Source organism: Cydia strobilella, chromosome 20 (genome assembly GCF_947568885.1).
Source record: "Cydia strobilella chromosome 20, ilCydStro3.1, whole genome shotgun sequence".
NCBI classification, from domain to species: domain Eukaryota; kingdom Metazoa; phylum Arthropoda; class Insecta; order Lepidoptera; family Tortricidae; genus Cydia; species Cydia strobilella.
Window position 1 is genome coordinate 7275371 of NC_086060.1, and position 21832 is coordinate 7297202.

Genomic DNA, 21832 nt, shown 5'->3' on the forward strand with positions numbered 1-21832 from the left:
TGGCCGCTTTTTTTTAAGTTATTTTACCTTGACCCAGTTAACATCGAAAGCCTTTTATAATCGAATTTTGCGTAATAGGTTATAATATTAACCTACGTCGCAGATGCTTCTGTTTACATCCAACTTAGTCCAGTGACATGGTTTCTAAAGACTCCTAGTTTCGTCATTCCACCACAAATAGCCCTTTCCCAAAATAAACGGATGTTAACATCGCCCACACATTCACCTTTCAGACTAATTATAAATAACCACGGTTAGGGCCAAAGGTTCTACTCTACGATACATACTAGTCTGCATTGATTTGAGAGGATTCGGGATTGCTTAAATTTAGAAAAATGGCGGTGAGTGTAAATCGAAATTATATAACTGTGTTTTATTTGCTCATGAAAGAAAGCTCAGCAGGGGCCCATTTCTCGAACGATATTAGACTAATATTATTAGTCCACCAACTGTCAAATTGTATGGGTTGTCATGACAATACACTAATATCGTTCGAGAAATGAGCCCCAGTAGGTAGGATAAATTTTACCATACTACCACGAAAGCCTAGATCACTGCTTAGTCGACGTGGCACTCAAAGGTCCACAATATCCCCAATAAACACGAACGCACGTCACGCTATCGAATGAAATGGGGCATTTCCTATGAAAAGGGACCTTATTATCGATGGCGCTTACGCCGCACAGTGTCGCGCGGCATTGTATTTATATCGGAGCATCGTTAATAATGGCGTAAGCGCCATCGACAATAAGGTCCCTTTTTATAGAAAATACCACAAATTTACACTAGGGGTACAGATACCTATGTCTAGATAGGTATCTAGATCTACCTACTCAAACAATTTTCAATGCGTCAATTGCAATGGTTCTATTGTAGCAAGGACATAATGTACCTATTGACGCCAGTTGCCTTTCAGCCGCTCGATATTAAAAATGAAAAAAATACTTTAGAATTTCGAAATAATTCCGAACCACGCTGGACCGGGCCGATAAGGAGCACAAAGGCACGGTTTTCGCAGTCAGGAAAATTCGAACCATTACTTCAGGGAAATCGATGGGTTTTGTCGCTTGGCGCTAAAAATGTGTTGTAAATTATTTTCTTTGGAAAGCCATTGTGATAAGAGTTTTAATTAAAAATGATTAGACGAGTAAAGCTTTTGGATAATATTGTATTTAGGTACCTACCTACATACTTTTTATCAAATTGTGAAACCTTACCTTAGATATAAATTGATTTTCATATTGTTTATGTCCAAAATTATTTGTTACTGCTTAGGTAGGTACCTACAGAAACTGAAAATTACTTGCCTCAAAGATGATTTATTGTCAAATTGATGTCACTGGCATCGAAATGGTATTAAATGCTTAGGTAGACATTCTTCAGTAAAAGTGCGTTTTCACATTTTTCTATCAGATATCGGATGTTGGATACGACTACAAAGACGCAAAACGTAAAAGGTGCAAACATAAAAGGACCTGAGAGCCTAATAGCACAAGAGTGCCGCGGGCGTGACAATATCTCGCCCACGAGACATACCCGACTAAGACTAAGTACCCGTCTTTTTGTAACTGTACGAGTACTTACTGTATTATTATATTAGAGAGATGCCATAGAGCATTTTGTAGGAGCTGTTTTCTCCAAAGGTCATCTGACATCGGATCTGACATTGTGAAAACGCTCTTAGTGATCGATAATGGAGATTTGGTAGGTTCCTCGAAACATGTCGCGCAAATGGCGATAAATACGCGATCGTGAGCTTCGTCGATGTTCCTTAATCGAGGTTCTAATTCAAAAACATTTGGACAGATGGGAGATTAAAACTTCATAAATATAAAGTAGGTACTTATATATATATGAACAATGTGTTATGTAAAATAAAATTTTAACTAATATGGTAGCATTTTTGTACTCAACTTCGACCTCGGATTGGAATTTGATGTCTTATTTTTACAATCGAGTTTGCTGTTTTATATTCTTTATTGTGAGAATTCGCTTGGATTTCATTGTAGGCGGGTCTGTAATAATAGAAAAACAATCAATATCAACAATAATACTCCATCTCTGCAGTTCCAGGTGCAAGTATGCCCATGATGCATAAGGCAATTCACGTTATCTCATACCTTTAAACGAGCAATTCTTGTATATATTTCGGGGATCTCGGAAACGGCTCTAACGATTTCGATAAAATTTGCTATATGGGGGTTAACGGGAGCGAAATATCGATCTAGCTAGGTCTTATCTCTAGGAAAACTATTTTTGAGTTTTTATATGTTTTCCAAGCAAAGCTCGGTCTCCCAGATATTATTCCCATTAGGTAATATGCAAACATTTGCACCTTAGCTTGACTCGCATACCTACTTGAAGTCGCGTTTAACCTCAGACTAAGTACATTACTTTATGGTTTATCATAATTATACCTATAATTATGGAGTCGCGCGTCAACGCAAGTCATGCAAAGCGTTTCTTGGCCCTAGGGTAAAAACAAACGTACCCATCCGGATGTCCGATCCATGAAATGGTTCGTCTGACGATGTTGAAACCACTCCGTTTTGCTAGTTTGTCACATCTGCGAGTATCTTCTTCGCCCATGTTTCCATCCTCAGCCGTGTTCCTGGCGGAAATTAATAATGTTTGCTTAAGACCGTTTCAAATTATGTTTTTAGATGTTGTTATACCTCTACTTCGTCAAAAATGTGTAAGTGAGGTTGTTGGAGGGCTTGAATATTATATATATATATGTCGGCCGCGTAGGTTAATGATGCTTACATGAGACAGTGGATGAATTCTCCATTACAATGCGTGCTGGTGTATAGGAATGGAGGTACGCAGTTCTGCGTTCCGTTTTCAACTCTGAATACGGATGAAATGCCTATGAGAACTTCTTTTGGACCCCTCCAAGTGATTATTGGACCTCCGTGATCGTTCTAGAATAAATAAATATTATTTTATTATTCTTAGCGCCACTTGCACCATCCCACTAACCCGGGGTCAAGCGGTGAAACCGTTAACCCAGTGCCAAATTGTACTGGTAACCAATGTAACTCCAGGTTTAACCGGTTAACCCCAGGTTAGTGGAATGGTGCTAGTGGCGCTAGTTAGGTATATAGCATTACGGTATCGCTACCAAACCACTGTGAAAAACTACAAAAAATACAAAGAAACAAAATACTTAAACAATACAAATAAAACAAAATACGTAATTCGATTTGGGCAACGACGTAATAACAGCGTGGCTCCAAGGCGTATTCTAATTTGAATTATAGGATATGAATTCGATCTGGCATAGATATAGATCGGATCTGTCAGTATCAAAAGTGACATTTCTTCAAACAAAAACGTCACTTAAATTTTGACAAACAGATACGAGCTATATAGGTATACAGGGTGGAATTTCTAAATGGGTCAGTGAGGGCAGCTACCATTGTGACATTTCTTCAAACAAAAACGTCACTCAAATTTTGACAAACAGATACGAGCTATATACAGGGTGGAATTTCTAAATGGGTCAGTGAGGGCAGCTACCAGATCCCGTGCTGCTACGCGAAAACGGTCTTAGAAGACCTTCCCTGGATTTCAAATGAATGAAGATTGGCGTTTACAGATTTTGGAAAAAACATACAGGCTGCGAGAAAAAGGTCATTTTTGACAAACTTTATTTTTGATGCCAATCGATCCCATTCCTATCCAGGATCAAAAGCTTGTATGGGACAAAAAAAGGCTAGAAAAGCCACAAATCGAGGAAAACTTTTCTCATGCAATTTGTATGAAAATTAACTTTATGCCAATCGATTCCATTCCTATCCAGTATCAATAGTTTTCTAGGGGTCAACTTAAGGTAATATACTAAAAATCCAGAAATTAAAACAAAAAACTTTCCATACATTTACTATGGAGAAAACGTAAAATTTTATTCACAGTTGTCTATCTCGCCAATAAGCCCTACATTTAAGGACCATAATACTGTATGAAGACATTACTGTAGGACTAGGACAGCTGAATATGGGCGAGATAGAAAACTGTGAATAAAATTTGTTAAGCTTTATGCATAAGGAGGTGCAAAGATGATTTCTTACCTGGCAGATTCCTCTTTTCCTTGTAAATTGTCTTAAATAGAGACACTGCAAAGGATACATACATTGTAGCATTAGTTTTAAAGAATAAAACCGGCCAAGTGCGAGTCGGCTTCGCGCACGAAGGGTTCCGTACCATTACGGAAAAAACAGCAAAAAAATCACGTTTGTTGTATGGGAGCCCTATTTAAATATTTATATTATTCTGTTTTTAGTATTTGTTGTTATAGCGGCAACAGAAATACATCATTTGTGAAAATTTAAACTGTCTAGCTATCACGGTTCATGAGATACAGCCTGGTGACAGACGGACAGCGGAGTCTTAGTAACAGGGTCCCGTTTTTATCCTTTGGGTACGGAACCCTAAAAAAAGGAGTAGGTAAGGTGTCCTTGTTCTTATTTAGTTCTGTCAATCTAATGAAATTATGGACCTTTATCGAAATATCAGTTGATTATTTAAACCTTATTTAAACATAGAGTAAGGAAAAACTTAGCAGAGATTTAGATGCTTTGCCATACGATTAAATACATAATTATTCCACTTTCCTACCTTGTCTCCTATCCTCAAGGCCCCCGGCCCGCAGTCTACTGCATAATTCTCGGGTCCGTCGTAATCTCTAATAATATCTCCCGCGTCATTGATATTACCCTCATCCAGGCTGCAGATCATGTACTTTTCTATTATACTCCTAAATATCCCGTTGTCAAAGTGTTCCATGCACTCTTGTTTGGGGGCGAGTTTGACTGATCCGTAGAGAAGGAAATCCTGGTTGTAATCTAATGTGTCATTCATCTGAAGTTTTAAAAACACTGCTCAATGGGGTTTGACGGTCGAAGTATTTTACAGATGGCGCCAGCATAGGTTTTCCTGTCAATCTCTAGAAATGTGCCAATTCTTAGTAAAGTAAAATGGGTAAATATAAACTTCTAGTATTTCTTCAGATAACTTTCACAAAAGTTTAAAGTATAAAGATCGTTATTTATGGATTCAGCAGTTAAATAACGGAATGGGAATATAGGTACCACAGTGGAAGTCTATTTTGAACCGAATTTTATTTACCAATTTCGTTAAAAAGTTAAAAAAGCATACTTCGAAAGTAATACTTCCATTGAAGTACTAGAAACTAAAACTTTCAACTCGCTTCACATACAAACAATGAGCCACATTCACAGCAGGGAAAATGAAAATTACTAAATCTCACTTCTCTCCATTTTTGTACATGTCCCCACCCAAACACAATAGCATCAGTGCCAGCTTCTTGCAGCTTTATATCATAGTTGATATCAATCTTGTTGGGTATGTACGAGCAATGATGGTTCAAGTATGAGTTGTCGGAGAAGTCGTAAGGTTTTTCCACTTTCACTAGAGCCAGGTCGATATTCGCCCACCGTTCTACCCTTGGATAGTCAAATTGGTAATCTGAAATGAATGTGTTAAATAAGTAGTTTTTCGAGATACGTAGTGAAGTGACAGACAGAGGGTTCCTTTTGTAACTTTGGTACGGAACCCTAAAAACAAAAGAGCGCAGGTAGCCGAGCGGCAAGAGTGTGCGATTTTCAATTCGGAGGTTGCGGTGTCATACCCTGGCTCGTACCAATGAGTTTGCGGATCGTAGGTATACGTATCATTTGATATATACTTACCAGTCGCTTTTCGATAAAGGAAAACATCATGAGAAAACTACTAATCCAAATAAGGCCTAGTTTTCCCTCCTGGGTTGGAAGGTCAGATGGCAGTCGCTTTCGTAAAAGCTATTGCATGAAATTCTAATTCTTGGGATTAGTTGCCAAGCTGACCCTAGCTTCCCATGAGCCTTGGCAAAAAGCCGGTACAACGCGAGGAAGATGATGATGATATATAAAAAAAAATAGTAGTTGCAGCAGGAAGACATTAGTCATAGTAATAGCAGTGGATGACTTTTGGTGAGTCTTTCACCTGGCATAGATAGCTTTCACTTGAATACGGTGTTCCACCTAATACGCTGAGTGTACGGGTCGTGGTTGATCTCCGTGTTGTATTAGTATTTGTGTCCGTCTGTCTGATGTGTACCTATACGTCGTGCCCAGATCTTGGAGTTGATCGCTTCATGATGACATAGTTTGACTGTTTCATGTGGCCAACCGATCATTTCATGAAATAATTGCCACATGAAGTGATCGATTCTAAAATGGTATTTCATATGATCAAATTCTATAATTTGGCCACTACATCTACATACCTCATCTCTAGGTAAGCATTTGAATATGATCTTGTTCTTGGCATGTTTAGAGCACGTATTTTTGTAGCCTCCTATGTGCTTCTGTCTGTCCGTCTGTCTGTCTACCTCTTACATATCTCACCTCTAGATAAGCACTTGAATATGATCTTCCTATTAGTATAATTAGCGCACGCGTCGTCGTTGAGCTGCTCATATTGCACATATTTCTTATCTGTCTGTATATCTGTCTATATCGAAATTGAGATTGAAATATACCTCACCTCTAGATAAGCACTTGAATGCACATATTTCTTATCTGTCTATGTCGAAATTGAGATTGAAATATACCTCACCTCTGGGCAGGCACTTTAATATGATCTTCCTCTTAGTATAATTAGCGCACGGTTCGTCGTTGAGCTGCTCATAATGCACATATCTTATCTGTCTATATCGAAATTGAGATTGAAATATACCTCACCTCTGGGTAGGCACTTGAATATGATCTTCCTCTTAGTATAATTAGCGCACCGGTCCTCGTTGAGCAGCTCATAATGCACATAGTTCCTGTAGCCCGCGATGGCGTACATGTGCTTAACATCCTCCATGCAGGCGGCAGAAGTTAAGATGTACCAGGGGCTGACTATGGCCCCGCCACAGAGCCAGGCGTCGTATTGTATGGAGTCGTCTGCTTTTATGAAGTACACCTAAGATGTAAAATGTGGTATTTTCTATAAAAAGGGACCTTATTGTCGATGGCGCTTACGCCATTATTAACGATGCTCCGATAAAAATGCAATATGCAATGCGGCGTAAGCGCCATCGACAATAAGGTCCCTTTTCATAGAAAATGCCCCAAATTATTAAGGCATAGCCGTGATTATATTTTTACTGTAATATTTATGATAATATCATTGTTATGAAAAAAAAAACTTAATTTATCTTTGGTAAACTTCGGAGATAAGGGGGATGGTATTTTTTTACATTTTCCTTAAAAATTCAATATTTTTTCCACTAAAAATAATAATTAAAAAATAGTTTTGGAATGTGCAACTTGAGCTTTTCAAACGATACCCCACTTGACCTAGTAACTAGACGTTGAAATTTTGCCCCCCTTTTATATTGGGCATTTTCCATAGTTAATAAAAATACAATAAGAAAATTACACTTTCAATGCATCTGGGTTAGCCTTATTCATTAATGGCTTTTCCAAATTTCAAATCGATAGCTTACGTAGTTCTCGAGATATTTAGCAATGTGACCGACGGACGGACAGACAGAGTCGCACCAAAAGGGTTCCTTTTGTACCTTTTTTGTACACAACCCTTAAAAAGAAACAGTACATCGCTGAAGATAATATGACAAGTGGATAAGGCCAATATTTGCCTGCAATTTTAATTTAATGCAATAAATGTCACAAACACATTCAAAACAATCGGTCACTATTACGCGCGTTTCTGTTTTGATTCTTCAAAAGTTAAACTTTAGAAACAAAAAAAGCCCTAACAAAACCAGCCAAGTGCGAGTCGGACTCGCGCACGAAGGGTTCCGTACCATTACGCAAAAAACGGCATGAAAAATCACGTTTGTTGTATGGATAATTATTTTAATCTGTTTTTAGTATTTGTGGTTATAGCGGCAACAGAAATACATCATCTGTGAAAATTTCAACTGTCTAGCTATCACGGTTCATGGGATAAAGCCTGGTGACAGACAGACAGACAGCGGAGTCTTAGTATGGGATAAAGCCTGGTGACAGACGGACAGACAGACAAGCGGAGTCTTAGTAATAGGGTCCTGTTTTTATCCTTTGGGTACGGAACCCTAAAAAACTAGAGGGTGCTATGCAGCAGCAGAGCTCAAGCCACCCTAAAGAGTATCTGGGTCTTTCCTTAAAAATAAAGATAAACTTCACACTTGTACCCTCTAGTGTAAATGTGACGTTTTCAATCAAAAGGTACCACATTGTCGCTTGTTGATAAGGTTGATTTCTAATTGAAGCTATATGGAAATAGCGCCTTACTGACAAGCGACAATAAGTACCCTTTTGGTTGAAAATGGCACAAATTTCATTCGATAGCGTGACGTGACGTACGTGTTTGCGTTAAGTGTAATTTTGTATGCGATTTGAGTTTCCAAATCGTCCCGCTTGGCGCGCTGTTCATAATCCCATAGAAAAATAGACAAAGCAAACGCGAACGCTCGTCACGCTATCGAATGAAATATACACGGTTCTGAATAATACAAGTAGGGTAGGGTAGGAAACAGTGGCTCGAAAAAAAATAGCCAGGTACAAATGGCTCACGCAACCTAATTCCAACATGATAGAGGCGATATTGAGGCGACTGAGCCACTGTTTCCTACCGTACTCTATTGTTAAATGGATTGTGCAATTAGACTGACTGTATCACCAATAATTTACCACATAATTCCTGTTGTGTGTGGGATCCTTTCCATCTAGTACCCTACGATCTGCTTTGGTTACTGCAACAATAGTTTAGTTATAATTGCTATTTTCCTGAACTCATTTACCATTTGACAAGTAAGATTATACCGTAGAAGAAAAAACTCGTAAGTACAGTTAACTATCACTAGTACATTTTGCAACATGGGGCGTAAGTGAAAAATTGCAAACGAGAGTATAGTTAAATCGCGACGGCTTGCCGGAACGCTTTATACCTAGAGTCGAGTTTGCAATATCCGAGTTACAATGTTTTTCATCACGCTTGCGATACAAAAATGAAGTATAAAGACATAGTTCCCGCTAAGCCTGCGTGCAATTACACATTTACTGAACGAGTGTGATGAAAAGTATATTCACACATATTAGGTACATATTTATATTTAAAATTTCACTGAAGTAGTTAAGATTAGGAAAGCAGAGTATAAATTGTTAAAAATTACGCCAAGGCATAACTAGGCATTACTTAAATAATGGATTTTGGTTTAAAAAAAATCTAGATGAAAAACATATTCATGTGGAATGCTCCTTTACTGCCTTTACACAAAGATATATAAAAACGAAATGAAATCAGTGGGTTTACGTCAAATGAAGGTAAAAAACAACAACTGAATAAGATGAGTTACATTATAGGTAATTAGCCTCATGCATGAAGTTTATATTTGAACGAAATATGTTTTATTCGGATGTTTGTTACCGTTATATCATGTTACAAATGCATTTCCGTTTTTCAATTACCATTTAATTACTTAAAATTACAAAAAGTACAATAATTTGCCCGCGAAAAGCTAGTGAGCGAAACGCTCGAAACGCCACGTGACGTCACGCGTTCGACAGATTAGTGTCATTAGTAGCAAACGTCAGTTGGGCCGCCCAACGTGTGACGTCATCACGCTCTGTCGAATTCGCGCCAAAAATTATGAGCGTTTCAACCGCTCAAAAATTTTCAACATTTTAAATATTTTTTAATAAATAATGTTAAGGTTTACAAAAGTATTTTTATCATTTCCGGTGTTCCAACGATATAAATTATGAATCCAAAAATAAAAATAAATTCATGCATGGAGCTAATTGTAAAGACACACAGAGACTTACATTGTGAAAGAATAAGTATCAATATGAAAATGTCTTGCCAACTTGACGTGTGTTTATATAAAAACTTCATTATTACTGAACATATTATCTCAATTCGTCTCACGGTAGAATGAAGTTTGACTTTAATGCACGATTGCACAGTATAATTGCATTTGTATGTTATTTTCATGAAATCTTTAAAGTAACCGATCGCCCGCGGCACGCCTGCATAGATTTATCTTTATTTTAACGTAAAATTGTCCTAAGTATAACATTTATTTATTAGTATACCAATCTTTGGTACTCAAAATGTAAACTTTAGTTAAAAATTAAACCGCAGGTATCCTAATTTGAAAGGGATCACATCCCCAATCCAAATTTTACATTGCACAAGCAATGTCATGTAAAATTCAAGAGCTATTGAGCTGAAGTACTTGCATCAATACTTTTGATTGCATCTACTCTGCTGCACTGTAAGTTGGAAAGTATTTTAACTTATACGTGCTCGAAAATTTCAGCGCTGAAAGTATTTTAACTTATTTGCGAGTTCGTAAACGGTCGATTTAGGAAAGCACTCAGGAAAGTTTAAATAGTTTAAAAAACTATAAAAGGGTTTCGAACTAACATACAATGTTAAGTGAACTATTTAGCTGAGACCAAATGCTGTTGAAGTGTAAATTCAGTTGAAATTTTTTTTTCTTTTTTACTAGCCCATTATGGTGTCCCACTGCTGGGCAAAGGCCTCTCCCCTTGTCTTCCACGACTCCCGATATAGTGCCTGCTCTGACCAGTTGTTGAGAAAGGTGTCTAGGTCGTCCCGCCATCTCCGTCTGGGCCTGCCGGGTCCGCGCCCCTCTTCTGGCATCCATTTGGTGGCTATGCTAGCCCATCTGTCTGGATGCATGCGGCAGACGTGACCGGCCCAGTCCCATTTGAGCCTAGCAGTCTTCTCGCCGACGTCAGCAATGCGGGTTTTTGCGCGCAGCGTGGTGTTCCGGATACGATCGGTCCTCTTCACACCTAAAATGCTGCGCTCAATAGCCCTTCGGCATACCTTCAACTTGGACTTCCGACTCTCTGTTGAAATATGAGATGAAATTTCGTACCTACATAATTAATACCTGTTGTCCACTGCAAGTCGAAATTAGTATATTGGGCGGTGAAAAAAGGACAGTTAATAAGTATAATATAAATAACGAGAGTGAAAATTAGTAATACTTCTCGCGAATAATCTGAGCTAACGCTTGTAGGAATTAGTGCTCAGCTTAAAGTCATCTTACTAAACACATATTGAAAAATAAACCAGCTGCGACAACCACCGACGCCCATATTTTAACTGCCCCAATTCAATCAAAACACTATTCAAATGTTTGGAATTTGCTTTGTTTCTCTCACACACCCTTTTAAACCATAAGAGAGACAAGGGCGGCAAATTGTGTCCAAAATATTTAGCCTGTGTCAGGCGAGACACAATTTACCTTTGACATGCTCATTCATACCGCACTAAACACAAACGAACCAGTGTTAATGTGACACTGTTTTTTTATTATTTTACATTAAGGTGTATTGCAGTAACTTCGAATGCGGGATATGTTTGTTTAATTTTTTATCCAATTTTATATTATTTTTCCTATAAAATTACTTTACGAATTCCGAGGTCACAGATGGGTCAAATACTGTTTAGTATGAGTAAAGGTTATGTGAGCAAAATTTTTGTACTTTATCCTTAAAGACATGGAAAATCCTTCCACTTCTTAAAACTTATAAGATGAAAGGCTTAGAGAAATGTATTCAAATCGCTTTTTTTATTGTCCACAGAAATAACGGCTGTTGACCCAAATCTCTTTATGTGTCAGAAATGCGTGCGAGTTGGGTCCCGTATTTATTAGGGCCGGCCGGAGTGACAAATGGTTTAATTTCACAATCACAGAGATGTTTAATTAAGCTTTTTTCTTTTACATTGTTTTATAGCTCTAATATAATGTAGGACAAATAAAGGACAAGACGCAGAAATTCTATAAAATCCCTACTAATTTTGTATATGTTAAAGTAATACTGTCTGTTTGTTACCTTTTTAGGGTCCGGTACCCAAAGGAAAGGGTAAAAACGGGACCCTATTACTAAGACTTCGCTATCCGTCTGTCCGTCTGTCTGTCACCAGGCTGTATCTCACGAACCGTGATAGCTAGACAGTTGCCGCTACAACAACAAATACTAAAAAGTGCGGAACCCTCGGTGGGCGACTCCGACTCGCACTTGTCCGGTTTTTTTATATTTAAACATCTGAAATTTGGTTTGGAGATATTTATTTTATTTATTTATTTATTTAATTCTTAACAATATACATTGTGTCATAGCAGTTTTATAGGCCAATTCGAATTTAAGTACACTAATAACATTAGAATGATATTAAATAATTTCACGGTTTAGACTTAATTGTTTCTAATCACTCGCGCGACATGTTTCGGAGAACCTAGGTCTCCTTGGACGTGGACTATCCAAAAGACTGGGGAGAAATATAGACGCCCTAATCGAGATGTGGTGCTGGAGGAAAATGCTGGGGATATCCTGGACCGACTTTAGAACTAATGTCTCCATCCTTAAAGAACTCTGTATCAAGCAGCGCCTTTTGACTCTCGTAAAGACCCGCATGCTCAGTTTCTTCGGTCACGTCACAAGGCGAAACAATGACTCCATCGAGCGTCTAGTGGTGCAGGGTAGAGCAAACGGAACAAGATCGCGTAAAAGGCCACCTATGCGATGGACTGACCAAATCAAATCTGCCATGGAAGGGCCCCTGAACGCATTTGCCAGAATGACCTCCAACCTCGGCGTTTGCCAGAAAGAGTACAACGACAAAGAAGAGAAGAGAGGTCTCCTTTCTCAAGCACTAACAGTGCGAGCTGCAGCAGCGTTCACGCCGCGTCGCCCGCTGCGCGCGCGCCGAGAAAACCGGTTGGGGGAGGTCTTGCGCTGTCTTTGTAGGCGTTGTGTGTTTGGGTTTGGGTCACCTAACACTTGTAGCGACACACAAGAAACAAGTGAGTGTAATCCGTTAAATTATTTAATGTTAGTATGTTTCACAATAGTTTAAATTCAAACATTACAATGATGTTATTTTAGATAACGTGCGTCTCGCCCCCGCCAATACATGTACGGAAAAGTACGAACAAAATCGATAACTGAATCAGTTAGATGTCATCCTGATATCAGTGTACATTCGAATTGGCCTGTAAGTACCAGAAAGAACACAGGGATGTTTTTATCATTGAAATCATGCCGTTCCCCCGATTATTGTTTACTTAAAAGGGAATTCACTAAAAAGCGGTACCTATTGGAAATGCTAATTCAGCGCAGACGAATTCGTGGGCGAGAAAATCGTGGGCAGCAAGTTAGCAAATAGATAATAATTTACTTACCTACGTATTTACCATAGAGTAATATAACTAAAGAAAGAGTGGTAACTCCATACATCAGTTTTCGCGCTTTATTTCGTAGTCTACATCTAGCGTCAAGTAGCGAATCTCAGTACTGCTACTCGACACTAGATGTCGAACGTGTCGTGATGACTGGCGCAAAGTGTATTGCTCAACAATTTATAACTCGTATTTAAAGCAGGAGTTGAAAATAGAGTTCCGGTTACTCTGGTTTATAATATTAGCTGAAAATCGTTGAGCGTTAGACGTTTTGTTTGCCGCGACATCTATTGTCGAGTAGCAGTACTGAGAGTTCCGCTACTTGACGCTAGATGCCGAATACGAAGTAAAGCGCGAAAACTGATGTATGGAGTTACCATTCTTTCTTTACTTATATTTCTCTATGGTATTACTTGACATTTCATTTATAGACAAACAAAGCAAGTCGCGTAGAGAAACGTGTAGGCGGCTTAATTAAGATGAAGCTATAAATAACTGTCTATCATAGTCATCGCCTCTTATAGTCGTGAGAAATGTTGTTATTTATTTATTTTTATTTATTTAATACAATTCTGGTTAAACGGCATTACAGCAAACACCAATGCGCCGAGAAACTTAACCTAACAGAAAATTTCATTTCCAGAAAAATATAGTACAAAAGTAGGTACAAGATACAAAATACACAGGAAGAAACAGAAATAACACATCACATAACATAGTATTATACACCGACTGTGGAAGGCCTATCATCGATCGTCTCACAATACTTCAGACATTCACGGTACACAGTCGTCCATCTCCATGCACCATGTTATTGGACGTTCAGGTGTATTCTGATTTTAATAACAGGTTATGAATTAGATCTGTATTAGCCGGTGTCAAAAGTGACATTTCTTCAACCAAAAACGTCACTTTTGGCACTGACAGATCAGATCGATAACTAATCCAGATCTAATTCTTAACATGTTAATAAAATCCGAAAACGCTTGTTCTTGGCAACTCATGGCATGGCATGTCATATAGTCTAACCCGTTCGTATAAAAATACCGCAAATCGATGTACAGGTTAGCCGTTTGGCACACACACACTAGAGGCCAAAACAAAATTTTTGACCCGCAGTTCCTAAAAATATTTCGCTGCGGGGGGAGTGGTAAAACATTATTTTTTTTGTTTTTTTTTCCAAATCCTATGGTATGTGGTATCATACGAAAGGGCTTTTTGAGGCGATTCTAAAAACATATCACATCATTACATTTCGGGCATTTTTTTTTAATTAAAACAAAAAGAATTTTCGAAACATACCAAGTTTGGGCTCCTCCAGACACGATATGGCTGATTTTGTTTTTGTACAATATACCACAAATGATACGTGATATCCTCATGTCTAACCCCAAGAAAGCAATTTTGAAAATAATATCATTAGCATTATTTTTTTTTAATTTTTCAATTTTACAAAGAGACACAGTTCTACTTCAATACCTATTTCACGAGACTTATGGAACTATACTGCAGATACGGTACATATTAATCATAAAATGATACGTAATATCCATATATCCAACGGGAAATACCTCTTTAACCCTTTAACTGCGCCTTTTCATCAGTTGGTATAATTTGTTTAGTTATTGACACAAAATATCAAGGTTGTATCCTCCAGCTACGATATACCTTACTGACTTTTTTTATACAATATACCACAATTGATACGTAATATCTTGATATCGAACCCCAAGAAAGCAATTTTGAAAATAATTTCATTGTATCTGTCATAAACATCCCATAACTTAGGCCCTTTTAGATACACAGAGCATTGTAACTTTAAGCGAAAAAATCCAAGTTGATTCTGAGGGTAGTTTAAATTCAAAGCTTTTCACTTTGTTTGGAAACTACCTGTGCGGGCTTTTTAATCGTATTATGGGCTTTCGGTGAAGTTTTGAAAAATTAAAAGCCGGTGCTTTTGCGATGACGATGGTCCTTTCAAAGGCTTGAGGTTTAAGCTTTGTCGCTTCTAGATCCTTATTTACTTGTTTTTATTTATTGTTATATTGTTTAACTTTTGGATTTTGAATTTGAACATAAAAATACTCCATTCAGTACTAATAAATTTTGATACATTATTTATGTATTTGTTCCAATAAAGTAATATAAATCTTTAACATAGAGGCCAATACTTGGGTCATATTAACTTTCCTACAACCGACACCATAATAACCTCCTAGGCCTAAGATATAATGAAATATTAGCGGAAGCCGCTCGACCCCAATTTCAAAGGAATACCGCAAATCGATGTACAGGTTAGCCGTTTGGCACACACATACTAGAGGCCAAAACAAAATTTTTGACCCACAGTTCCTAAAAAAATTTCGCTGCGGGGGGGAGTTGTAAAACATTTTTTTTTATCTGGATTTTTTTTTATCCACAACCTATCGAGTGTGGTATCATACGAAAGGGCTTTTTGAGGCGATTCTAAAAACATATCACATCATTACATTTCGGGCATTTTTTTTTAATTAAAACAAAAAGAATTTTCGAAACATACCAAGTTTGGGCTCCTCCAGACACGATATGGCTGATTTTGTTTTTGTACAATATACCACAAATGATACGTGATATCCTCATGTCTAACCCCAAGAAAGCAATTTTGAAAATAATATCATTAGCATTATTTTTTTTTAATTTTTCAATTTTACAAAGAGACACAGTTCTACTTCAATACCTATTTCACGAGACTTATGGAACTATACTGCAGATACGGTACATATTAATCATAAAATGATACGTAATATCCATATATCCAACGGGAAATACCTCTTTAACCCTTTAACTGCGCCTTTTCATCAGTTGGTATAATTTGTTTAGTTATTGACACAAAATATCAAGGTTGTATCCTCCAGCTACGATATACCTTACTGACTTTTTTTATACAATATACCACAATTGATACGTAATATCTTGATATCGAACCCCAAGAAAGCAATTTTGAAAATAATTTCATTTAGATTTTCTTTTTAATTTCTCAATATTGTAATATTGAAAAATTATACACATGAAAAATATAAAAAAAAAATCTTAAAGAAATTATTTTCAAAATTGCTGTCTTGGGGTTACATATCAAGATATTACGTATTATTTATGGTTTATTGTACAAAAAAAAAACAGTAAGGTACATATATCGTATCTGAAGGATACAATCTTGATATTTTGTGTCAAAAACAAAACAAACTATACCAACCGATGAAAAGGTGCAGTTAAAGGGTTAAAGAGGTATTTCCCGTTCGATATATGGATATTACGTATCATTTTATGATTAATATGTACTGTATCTGCAGTACAGTTCCATAAGTCTAGTGAAATAGGTATTGAAGTAGAACTGTGTCACTTTGTAAAATTGAAAAATTAAAAAAAAAAAGTTAATGATATTATTTTCAAAATTGCTTTCTTGGGGTTCGATATCAAGATATTACGTATCATTTGTGGTATATTGTACAAAAAAAATCAGTAAGGTATATCGTAGCTGGAGGATACAACCTTGATATTTTGTGTCAATAACTAAACAAATTAAATCTACCAACTGATGAAAAGGCGCAATTAAAAGGTTAAAGAGGTATTTCCCGTTGGATATATGGATATTACGTATCATTTTATGATTAATATGTACCGTATCTGCAGTATAGTTCCATAAGTCTCGTGAAATAGGTATTGAAGTAGAACTGCGTCACTGTAAAATAAAAAAAAATAAAAAAAAATGCTAATGATATTATTTTCAAAATTGCTATCTTGGGGTTAGACATGAGGATATCACGTATCATTTGTGGTATATTGTACAAAAAAAAATCAGCCATATCGTGTCTGGAGGAGCCCAAACTTGGTATGTTTCGAAAATTCTTTTTGTTTTAATTTAAAAAAAATGCCCGAAATGTAATGATGTGATATATTTTTAGAATCGCCTCAAAAAGCCCTTTCGTATGATACCACACTCGATAGGTTGTGGATAAAAAAAAAATTCCAGATAAAAAAAAATGTTTTACAACTCCCCCCCGCAGCGAAATTTTTTTAGGAACTGTGGGTCAAAAATTTTGTTTTGGCCTCTAGTATGTGTGTGCCAAACGGCTAACCTGTACATCGATTTGCGGTATTCCTTTGAAATTGGGGTCGAGCGGCTTCCGCTAATATTTCATTATATCTTAGGCCTAGGAGGTTATTATGGTGTCGGTTGTAGGAAAGTTAATATGACCCAAGTATTGGCCTCTATGTTAAAGATTTATATTACTTTATTGGAACAAATACATAAATAATGTATCAAAATTTATTAGTACTGAATGGAGTATTTTTATGTTCAAATTCAAAATCCAAAAGTTAAACAATATAACAATAAATAAAAACAAGTAAATAAGGATCTAGAAGCGACAAAGCTTAAACCTCAAGCCTTTGAAAGGGCCATCGTCATCGCAAAAGCACCGGCTTTTAATTTTTCAAAACTTCACCGAAAGCCCATAATACGATTAAAAAGCCCGCACAGTAGTTTCCAAACAAAGTGAAAAGCTTTGAATTTAAACTACCCTCAGAATCAACTTGGGTTTTTTCGCTTTAAGTTACAATGCTCTGTGTATCTAAAAGGGCCTAAGTTATGGGATGTTTATGACAGATACAATTTTCTGCGTGGTGCTACAATGATAACGGAAAATCTTGTAATTTAAAAATGGAAATGGTATAGTTTGGATTGAACAAAAGTTTTCTTTAAATCTCGCTGCGGCTAGCTTTTAATACAATGCCCTTTTTACTTACTTAGAATTTATGACTTGATTTGATAGCATTGTAGCCCAGTCGATCTATAGTGACCCTGAAGAAGCAGGAGGTCCCGGGTTCGAATCCGTAAAGGCATTTATGTGTTTATCACAAATATTTGTTTCTGAATGTTGGATGTTTTCTATGTACATAATATGAAAGTATTAATATTGTTAATAATGCAAAAAATGTTTATAGTGAATACGTGGCTTAACAATTTTATGGATCCCGACTGAAATAAATATTTAAGTCTCATAATATGGTAACACTACAGAATAAACGTTGTGAAAATATTTTTATAAGTGCGGATACGGGCACAATCTTAAGGCTTGTCTTTACGGGCCGGGTGCCGAACAAAAGATCAACCTCTTTGAAAACCTTCATAATGTTCACTGAAGTGTAATGGCGATCACACCTGTCATGAGACACTGACAATAGCCAATGACCTTGAAACTGATCATACTAACAGTTGACTCGTGCGTCATAATCAAAAATGTCACTTTCATATCAAGATCATGGGCGGAAGTGAGCCAATATGAACCTTACTGATTTCTAAACGCGCATGTGAGATCTTTTGGATTGAAGATGTCACAATATAAGGAAAAAAAATGATTCACCGATGTTCTGAACTTTAAATAAATTTGTGGAACATTATACACATTATACATTTACAACGTGGTACAAGGAAAGAAGTTCTCGCTAACTGTCAGTTTAACTCGGGTCAAAAGTTCGCAACAGTTAACGCTCAGTTACAGTGTCGCGAGTTAAATTGAAAACCGTTCCCAGTTAGCAAGTCTAGGCCAAGCAATTAATGCTGTCATAGCTATATAACTAGGGCATTTATAATTTGACTCGCAGGCCAGTTCGAACTTACACTGACATCAGTGATATTTTAATCATGTTATTTAGTTGTCGTGCGTCTCATGCGGGATGGATATTTTCTTCCAAATAGCATTTAAATATTTTCCGATTTTACTGCTGGACTAGCTAATCATTTGGATGACGACTACAGCGGTGTTGCTGTCGCAACGTCATTGTTGCTGCGTTGACTCGGACAGTGTCCATGACAATCTCAATAAAGTGAAAATGATGGATTGAGTGTTCTAATCGCGAAAGCAATGCGGCAACGACACCAACATATATTTTTTTTTGTTTTTTTTTTCGGCCTGGCCAGCCACATTAGGGCTCACGCTAGTCATCGAAAACGATGAGGAGGACTATATATATATATAAATATTTTTTTTACTAGCCTAATTTAGTGTCCCACTGCTGGGCAAAGGCCTCCCCTCGTTTCCTCCACTCGACCCTGTCGTTTGTAGTGTCCCGCCAATCCGGATAAAATGCGTCTAAGTCGTCCCGCCATCTCCTTTTCGGCCTGCCTGCACCCCGGCCAGCACCATCTATGGTGTTCCGTGGGTATTATATTAAATTATATTATTAAATTATATATATAATTTATCAAGCAATTTCACCAATGGTCTACGTTAATACTGCTGCACTGCATCACTAAAATTGTAACAGCAACACTTCTGTAGTCCGAATAATACGAATATAACCTTAATACGTTATTTTAAAGTTAGGGAATCTAGTAGACTAACAACTGACATCAGAATAATATAATATAAGTAGGCATTATGTAATATAATAAACGATGTACCGCATGAGACGCACGACAACTTTGATATTAATGCTATTGCTATACAGGCAGTGGCGTAGCTAAAGGGGGGGGGGGGGCAAGTGCCCCGGGCGCCATCCAAGAGGGGGCGCCAAAATGGGCAAAAGGCAGCAGCAGGGAAACTTTTGTCAGTCGTCAGGGGGCGCAAATTTGGTGACTGCCCCGGTCGCCATATCCTCTAGCTACGCCCCTGTATACAGGAAATTCTTAAGCAACAGCAACAGCAAAGTATTCAAAAAAAGTTTGAAATAGATAATAGAATTACATAGTAGGTATATACATATTATTACTTCTACTAATGTTAATGTTAGTCTATACAAATGGTGGATAGGCATAGGCAGGTGTACCTAGATATTTTATCTCATGAACGCGACATTATATATGTAGTTACAATTAAATATAAAACATAATACCATAACAACAAGGTTCAGGGTCACGCCCTTCGTGAGATGAAGTAGGTAAACACGATAGCTATAAAGTATTAAAAAAACTATTATTCTTAAGAAATTTAGCCTTAAACTTAATGTTAACAAATAAATGAATAAAAAGTAAATACCTACAGTTTGTTCTGTACTCGTATGTAGTTCAAGAAACTCAAGAAAGTACACATAAGAGTCAGAGCGCACTATTCGCCAACAAACTGTTCAGTTTGGAGAAAATATTGTATACCGTCGTTTTTACGAAAAAAAATAGCTATGTGTAATTAAATTTTCCAGAAATTTTGGAAAATTTTATGATCAAATTCTCCGTTTCCACTTAGAAAGTTCCCGTTCAGATTAGGAATTCATACTCAACGTTTTTAACTGTTGACAATTGTTTCTTTCAACATTTCTCTGTATAGTTGGTCAAGCAAATCTTGTCAGTAAATGGTAACAAAAAAAACTATACTCATACTTTTCTTTTGGTGCTAGTACTAGTGTAAGTATAGTATAATTCTCTCTGTCTATGTTGGAAATGACACAGTCCCTTGACAAACTATAATTCGGCTACGGATTTAGATTTGATTCGCCCAGTTTCTTTATTAAATTCAATAATCGCACCGCTAGCGTAATAAGGCGCACGTAAGAAGTAAAATCCGACCGAGTCGAGATTGAAAATAAATTCAATAATGCATACTATACTGGACCAGGAGGTGTGAACTATTACGGAGAAGACCTCGTTGACAAAGTATATGGAAAGTCGACTACGAGTAGCTATGCAGGAAAGTACTAACGGCCCGATTCGGGACATGAATTAGAGATTCACTAGATATGAAATAGTAAAGATATGTGACGTCCCTCGGGTAAAGGTACCATATGGCGGTTGGCGCTTACGCTATTATCGGTGATGATCAGCCGTCATGGAAAATGACATGTCGGACGACTCGGCCCAGGCCCGGCCCGGTCTAGCGTGAGTCATCCTTTAATCCTCCTCAACTTATACATAAGTAATAACTCCAACTAGGGAACAAATCAAATTATTTTATGAAATATGATTCATAAATATGAAATACGATTTTCTGATAATTATTTTATGGTCTTGGTCACTTTTTCTTTAGTGTATGATATATATTTCAGTTTATAAGTAATAACTGACAGCTAGAAAAACATACGATGCCGGATTTGTGTTTAAAGGCACAAAGGCATGGTCAGATAAAACAAAAAGTACAATGAAAATAATTTCAACCAACCTATCGGGCTGTCTATAGCTAATAAAGCGAACCCGAAACCTTAAAATTAACATACAAATTGTTTCAAGATCGACAAATTCGGAGATTTTCTCAACTCCGTGGCATCGTCAGATCGTCACCCGCGCTGGGTTTTTGCGCCAGGTGTTTTCTTTGCCCAGTAATCACATTTAAATGCTGAATTTCTGACTTTTAAATGTCTCTTAGAAGTGAAATTCATTTTAATGGACTGGAACTGAGTTTTCTGGTTCAGTAGATATTCTGTGGAATTTCATATCGCTTAAGATCAGAGCAGTTCAACATAGTTTTAAGAAGTAATCGCAGCCACTTATCTATATAAGTGGCTGCTATTAGGTATATTGAAACTTGGATATTTGCATAATATGTCTAAATTCCGGGCGGCGACATCTATTTTGAGATTTGCGGCAGAAATGCAGTCGACCGCAATGTTGCGGCGCAATACTACAGTAGCATAGCTGGTGCAGTCTGA

At 37.1% G+C, this 21832-nt stretch overlaps 2 protein-coding genes across 3 annotated transcripts in view; one reads left to right on the forward strand and one right to left on the reverse strand.

The window, feature by feature from the left end:
* Positions 1-21832, forward strand: part of LOC134750524 (BTB/POZ domain-containing protein KCTD9) — a 512667-nt gene that overhangs the window by 257396 nt on the left and 233439 nt on the right. The gene's annotated exons all lie outside the window — the stretch shown is intronic.
* Positions 1910-9930, reverse strand: LOC134750781 (uncharacterized). Its single transcript, XM_063686024.1, has 9 exons — positions 9822-9930; positions 8688-8749; positions 6747-6972; positions 5273-5490; positions 4621-4863; positions 4074-4118; positions 2767-2924; positions 2492-2611; positions 1910-2015 (listed from the first exon to the last, which is right to left on the reverse strand). The coding sequence occupies exons 1-9, from the start codon at positions 9889-9891 to the stop codon at positions 1910-1912; spliced, it is 1248 nt and encodes a 415-aa protein (XP_063542094.1). The 5' UTR covers positions 9892-9930.